We start from the raw sequence: 6,231 nt of genomic DNA on the forward strand, positions 1-6,231 counted from the left end.
ACGCTAGGCTTAACTGCTAACGCTAGGCTTAACTGCTAACGCTGGGCTAGACTAGGACAGACTAAGTCTGGGCTTGGCAAAGCTAAAGCTAGGCTAGACTAGCGTCTGGCTAAGCTAACGCCGGGCTGGGCTAGGCTACCTACTGAAGAGGGAGTGGAGCTGGTGCTGATGGCTGTAACACTGGCTGCTGCGAGGCGACTCGGTGCGATCCATCACCGTCTGGAACCAACCGGCCACGTCCACCTCCAGCACCTCGTAACGCCGGATGAAATTATGCTCCTGGAGGAGGGAGACAAAGAGGCACCGAGAGGGAGACAGTTTAGTTACCTTTGACTGTTGGGTAATTCATTTAAAACTCAACAAAATATTTTGTTGCTCATTACAACCGATGTCTTACCAGCAGCGTGTGGTATTTTGGCCTTTTTCTGTGATCCTTTGTGAGGCTGTGGAAGGACACACACATGAAGTGAAGCTGCAACTGAGTGAATTTTAAAAGATACATTTTAAAGCCCCATTATGTAACTTTTCTACCTCAAAATAACAGCTTCAAAATCATTTTAGTACACTGAGATGTAATGGGGTGAATGGTGCCTCTGTCATTCCCACTCTGTGGCCCGTACTGTTGCCTCCGGTTCGGGACAAGTGTGCTTGACAGCAGTAATGACTGATTTTGGTGAAACTGGATCATATTTTGTGGAGAAAACGGTTTCTCTCCCTCTGATGTCCTCCGGCTGCTCCGCCTCAACTTTCTGTGATTTATAGAGTTTCCTGATTGACAGTAAAGTAACTGTTGCAAATTGTAAGCTGCTGTTAGCTGGTTAGCTTAGCCGTGCTGCTTCAGACTGTGCTCACAGCACCAAGGAGCATTGGCGTTTACACTAGTAGCACAGACAGGACCTTTGGACCGCCGGGTGGAAGATGTTTGGGAGGGAATACCGACAGAGAGCAGCGCTGGCATCATGCCAGAAGGCAGCTAAAAGCCTCTTCACAAGATCTGAATCTCATTCTATGTTCACTTAAAAAACAGTTTTTCAGAAATCTGTACTCACCAGTCTTTGACGAAGGACTGGAAGTCGAGGGAGAAGCCCATACCAAGAGGCAGCAGAGGAGGATCTTCCTGCAGCACTTTGGTCAGAACTTCAAAGTCTGTCTTGCAGTTCTTGTAGGGAAACTGTCCCGTGGCCAGCTCCACCTAGAAGACACAAGGACCCGTTAACATCCACCGTCATCAACAACAACGCTTCACAATAAAGAGCACAAAACAACTGGATGTATGCAGGGTTTTGTCAGTAAACTTATAGGACTATTTGACTAATGTTCACTGTTCTTCAGATGTGGTGGAAACAGGTAGTAGTTCCTATTTTACTTCCTGAGGCTGTACAGGTCCTTGTAGTGGCTTATCAGGTTCACAGCTGTAGAACAATGGATTAAGCTACAAACATCCCTGGCCCCACATTAGAGAGCAAGCTCCGGTTGTCTCCTCCAGTACATCAGAGCTGACACTAAGACTGTTTACACTGTGCTTATGCCCACAAGACTTTATACAAATATCACACACCAAATGCTCAGCTGCTCCTTCTTTATCTTAAAGTGCAAATATACACATGATACTGATTTGGCACCCTTTACCAGTCCTGATCTTCTGACCCAGCACCCACTTTGAGAACAAGAGCAAGTGCACTTCTTTTATGGTAATAAAATGAAAGCAGGTTTACCAGAGAGATGCCAAGGCTCCACACATCTGCTCGGATGTCATAGTCAGGTTTGGTGGGATCTGGAGGGTCTATTCTCTCAGGCTGCAAGAAACAAAAACAAGGCAACGCTCTGTTTAGGGAAACAGTGTGCGTATCATGTGGAAACTGGAATTCCTGACAGCATCTGTTTGTATCCATTTATTCCTTGTATTGATTGAATATGAAAATATATTTGTATAGCTACAAGCACAAATATGTAAAACTGAATGTCTGTCTATAGATGACTCACAGACAGGATGTGATAACTTTGCGTGTGTGTGCTGTTTTGAGTGTGTGGGTTTTCACTCACCGCCATGTAGGCAGCACAGCCAGCACTGCGGGTCTTTGCCTTGGAGTCGACGAGGCGTCCGCTGATGCCGAAGTCACAAAGTTTGATCTGACCTTTATCGTCCAGGAGGATGTTGGAGGGTTTGACGTCCCGGTGGATGACACCATGTTTCTCTTTCAGGTACAGCAACGCCTTCACTATCTGGAGCAGACACACACACACACAGTAAGACTATAGTGTCCAAAAATAAAAAAAAAAAAAAAAAATCAAGAAAGCAGTTTTACACTTTCCCATGTGTGTGTTTCTTCCACTTACCGCCACTGTCATCTTTCCAAGGATTCGCTCTGGGATGGGGCCCTGGATTCTCTTCTTCAGCTTCTCAGCACATGTTCCCATCAGCTCCATGGCAATGAAAACATCCGTCTGTGTACGTATACAAACAAACACACATCCAGCTATCAGTTCAAATGGTACAAAAGGGAACTTGGGAACTTTATTGGGGTGTTCAGATGGACAAGACTGAATTTAGCAGTAGAAATGCTCCGATCACTACTGTCCTGTTAAAAATACACACAGTAATGTATTTAGGGGGAAACCCACATTGGTAACTATGGCGCCATAGCACTGGATGATGTAAGGGCAGTCGTGACTCTTCAGCACCACATCCAGGTCCATCAGGATCCTCTTGTTCTCATCCTTGTTTCCTGTACGACGCATTTGCTGGTAACACAGACACACACACACAAAAAAAAGATTATTGCCTGCATTTGAATGTACGAAACGCGAACCATGCTGAGTGTTTAGAAACAAGCTATTAGGAAATCACAAAACAAAGACTCTGCCGGTGAGCTGATTGACTCCCTAATTGTTAAACAGTTTGGACGGCTACAATTAAGTCATCTCTTAAATAGGAGGGTTGTAACGTGGGGTTATTACTGCCTTAGTGTTGGTTAACTAGTCAAAATTAAAGCACAGCAGAAAATCACAGAGCTGAGCCGGGCTGAGCATCAAGCTGTATTTTGATCCTATTGACTGATATTTCAGAGTTTGCTAAATGTCTTTACAGCCCCTGCAGGGAAATGTTGTATTTTAATAAGCCAAGACATTACCAACCCACACATTGCAATTTGCTCCCTAAAAGGGTTTCACTTGACAAAAAGGATGACATGTACTTGAGTCATGAGTCAGCACAGCATTAGCAGCACAATCACACACTAATGATCAATTTGGAGTATAAATAACACTATATAAAGAGACACATTGCATTCAAAATGATCCTGGGTAACACAAAATTCAGTCTTTGTGTGCTGTTGTTTATCAGGAAACTTTTTAGGTAAACCTTATTATTTCTTGCACAGGTGTACAGCCACAAACACCAGCAGCTTACCAAACCTTAAAACGAGTTATCTAGAAATACACTTGCTCATTATACAGAGCCTCTTCTGATTGGAAGCTGGTTTTACCAACCCCCATAAACTCATTTCTAACAGAAAGAGCTTCACATGGTAAGTGAAATATAATTTAGGTAATGTGGTCTAAAGCGTTTTAATAATTTGGGGCCCTTTAGGGTTTCTTATGTCTTTCTGGGTCATGTACCAATTGAGTCCTGTTTTGAAATAACTATTATTAATCATGTTATTTTTGATGCATTTCATCATGTTATTATGTTATTATTTCCTGTAAATGTCTACATTTCTTTCCAAAGACTAGCATTTGCAATAGGTGATGGTAATGTAGATTTTACAAACAATACACAATAAACTCAAGCATGGGAATAAAACATTTGGGTCCTATTAAACCTAGGAAAGCAAAATGTTTTGATTTCACAGAAAAGGGGTCGACACTTTGTTCTGTTTCACTTTCATTAGTCACTGACATGAGCAGAATCAAACAAAGACAAAATATAAAAAAGTAGGAGTAAATGAAATAAATGTGCTGTGAAACACTGTTATAAAAGTGGGATGCACATGTTATTAAGCTACATTCCTGAGGAAAGGAAGTACTGGTAAATGTGCTGTGTGGACAGTGACCACCTGAGTGCAGGAGGGTCTTACTTTGACAGCGATGACATGGCCGGTCTTCTTGAATCGCACTTTGAAAACTTGTCCGCAGGTCCCGCTGCCGATCTCTCCCTCACTGATCAGGTCCGTCACCTCTGCTGGATACCGCTGTGGGCATACATTGGGCACAAACACAGACAGAACAAGGCTTTAGATCATGCTCAAGATATTTTTACTGCTCAAAATGTTAACTAAATGTTGTTTCTATGTAAACTCTTCAAGCTGAAAATAGATGAGAGAGGCCGGTTCTGACTTTATGCATCGTAAAGCAGCAGTAAACCCCTCTGGACCATTTACTAACAAATGTTTTAAGCTGCTCCCCCATTGGTCATGTCTGAGAACACCAGCACACAGTGGGAAGAGGCACGTTGCATGCTTCGTCAAAATTAAATCATTGGTGACTGAGAGGCTGTGAGCAACATCTCGTCGTGCGTGATGTAACGACCCCTGTGGGCTAATGAGAGGAAGTAAAAACAGTTTGGAGTGCAGCACTGAGTCAACTCATTTTCTCAACCATCTTCAAACCCTGACTGGCACTGACTATGATACTAGACCCAGAGGCTGGAGGAGGGAGGAAGAAAACAAACAACATGAGGCCAACCATAGTCAATAGTCAATCTCCTTCATTTTATCTTGGCAAACAAGAATAACACACACCCCAAGGTTTTTGAGTTTTTATAATAGTGTGTTTACTGAAAGAGAAATAAAGTGCCAGGGACAGCTGCTGTTCCTTGAAAGATTGTCTGCTCCGCTCAAGGAACACTTCAGTGGTGTGTGGATGTTTGCTTTTAGTGGGTTTTACTGTAACCTTCACCTGGTTTAACAATGGTCTCCATGCTCACTACACCAACCTGGCTGCTTTTTCATCGCAGTGAAATAGATATCTGAATGTTGAGGAGAACAAACGGGTGTTAAAAATATCTGCTAGTGTTAAGAAACTAAATGAAGATGTCTGGCTTATTTTATATTTTCTTATTGCCAACAAGTCTGTCTCTCAATACTTTCCTATTTCCCTCCCTGTATGTGGCACCCTCAGTTCAAACTGAAGCTGTAAATCTTTGTGATGTTAAGGATGCTGTAGTTTGTAGTAAATGTTACTCAGGGGAGTAAATAGTGCAATTTTTTTAACAACAGAGGTCAATGGCACAGAGGAGTAACATATCATACTGTGGCTGCAAGATAATATGTGTTAGTAGGAGCTTTCATGGGAATTTACGGACATGAAGAACAATACCTAATTTGTGCCGTAACATCACCCTGGCTTTCAGTTATGGGGTTTCTGGCATGTAGGAGTAACATTTCCAGATTAGACAGACTCAACGTGTGTCTATGTGTGCATATCTCACCTGACCGTCGATCTTCAGATAACCCGTCTGTTTCATGATCTCCTGCAATTTCTGGTCAATCTCTGCACTGTGGGGACAAAACACACAATGTCAGGGAGCGCAAATGCTATATGAAGTATGCTCAGTGTGAAAAGCCCATACCGAGATGAGAGTGAGACTTCTGACTCACAAATGGATGCTGTGCATGTTTCTGTGCATCTCTCACACCCACACACTCTGCGTGTGGATCCATTACATGTAATACAACCTGCTCTTCTTTAAATGCCCCTTCATTCTGCTCTCTCCCCCACTGGGTCTGTGTTGCTATGCTCACGTGCGTGTTCATGTGACAAGCTTTTGCTGTTTTTAGATGACTTTAAATACAGTTTCTCATTAATCATTGCTCAGATGAACATCAGCATGTGTCCACATACTTCTCTAGGCTCTTCTGTAGGCCGTATGGAGGTGTGGGCAGGGTGAGCATGTGTCGCGGGCGGCTAGGGTAGGGGTGGTGCTGAGGCGAGCTCTCTGAAGACGATGAACGGCTGCCTCCATCGTTGGCCAGCGGCAGCTGGAGTGCATTGTACGTGGGGGGGGGGGGGGGGGGGGCATGACATATTAGACACAGACAGGAGAACAGAACGAATGGTACAGTACGTATTGCACCAGAGGCCAGCATGCCAGAAGGTGTAAGATGGCTACGATTACTCATGCATTCAATGACTCCATTATTTTAGTGGTTTAAAGCCGATGTCTTTACATAATGACTAAATCAAAGTGTCTGATAGGAAAAGAATGTGATCTATCATATCATGTGTAGTACC

General features: G+C 43.4%; 1 protein-coding gene across 1 annotated transcript in view; it reads right to left on the minus strand.

The window, feature by feature from the left end:
* Window positions 1-22: 22 nt before the first annotated feature.
* Window positions 23-6,231, minus strand: part of map2k7 (mitogen-activated protein kinase kinase 7) — an 11,740-nt gene continuing 5,531 nt past the window's right edge. Inside the window, exons 3-12 of the mRNA XM_035660858.1 lie at window positions 5,842-5,986; window positions 5,429-5,495; window positions 4,077-4,190; window positions 2,623-2,742; window positions 2,338-2,445; window positions 2,044-2,223; window positions 1,716-1,796; window positions 1,050-1,192; window positions 398-443; window positions 23-279 (exon numbers count right to left, since the gene is read on the minus strand). Coding sequence (XP_035516751.1) covers window positions 136-279; window positions 398-443; window positions 1,050-1,192; window positions 1,716-1,796; window positions 2,044-2,223; window positions 2,338-2,445; window positions 2,623-2,742; window positions 4,077-4,190; window positions 5,429-5,495; window positions 5,842-5,986 — 1,148 coding nt within the window. The 3' untranslated portion in view covers window positions 23-135. The remainder of the gene's footprint in view (window positions 280-397; window positions 444-1,049; window positions 1,193-1,715; window positions 1,797-2,043; window positions 2,224-2,337; window positions 2,446-2,622; window positions 2,743-4,076; window positions 4,191-5,428; window positions 5,496-5,841; window positions 5,987-6,231) is intronic.

Source organism: Morone saxatilis, unplaced genomic scaffold (genome assembly GCF_004916995.1).
Source record: "Morone saxatilis isolate NCDOM2014 unplaced genomic scaffold, NCSU_SB_2.0 Contig17, whole genome shotgun sequence".
Lineage (NCBI taxonomy): Eukaryota > Metazoa > Chordata > Actinopteri > Moronidae > Morone > Morone saxatilis.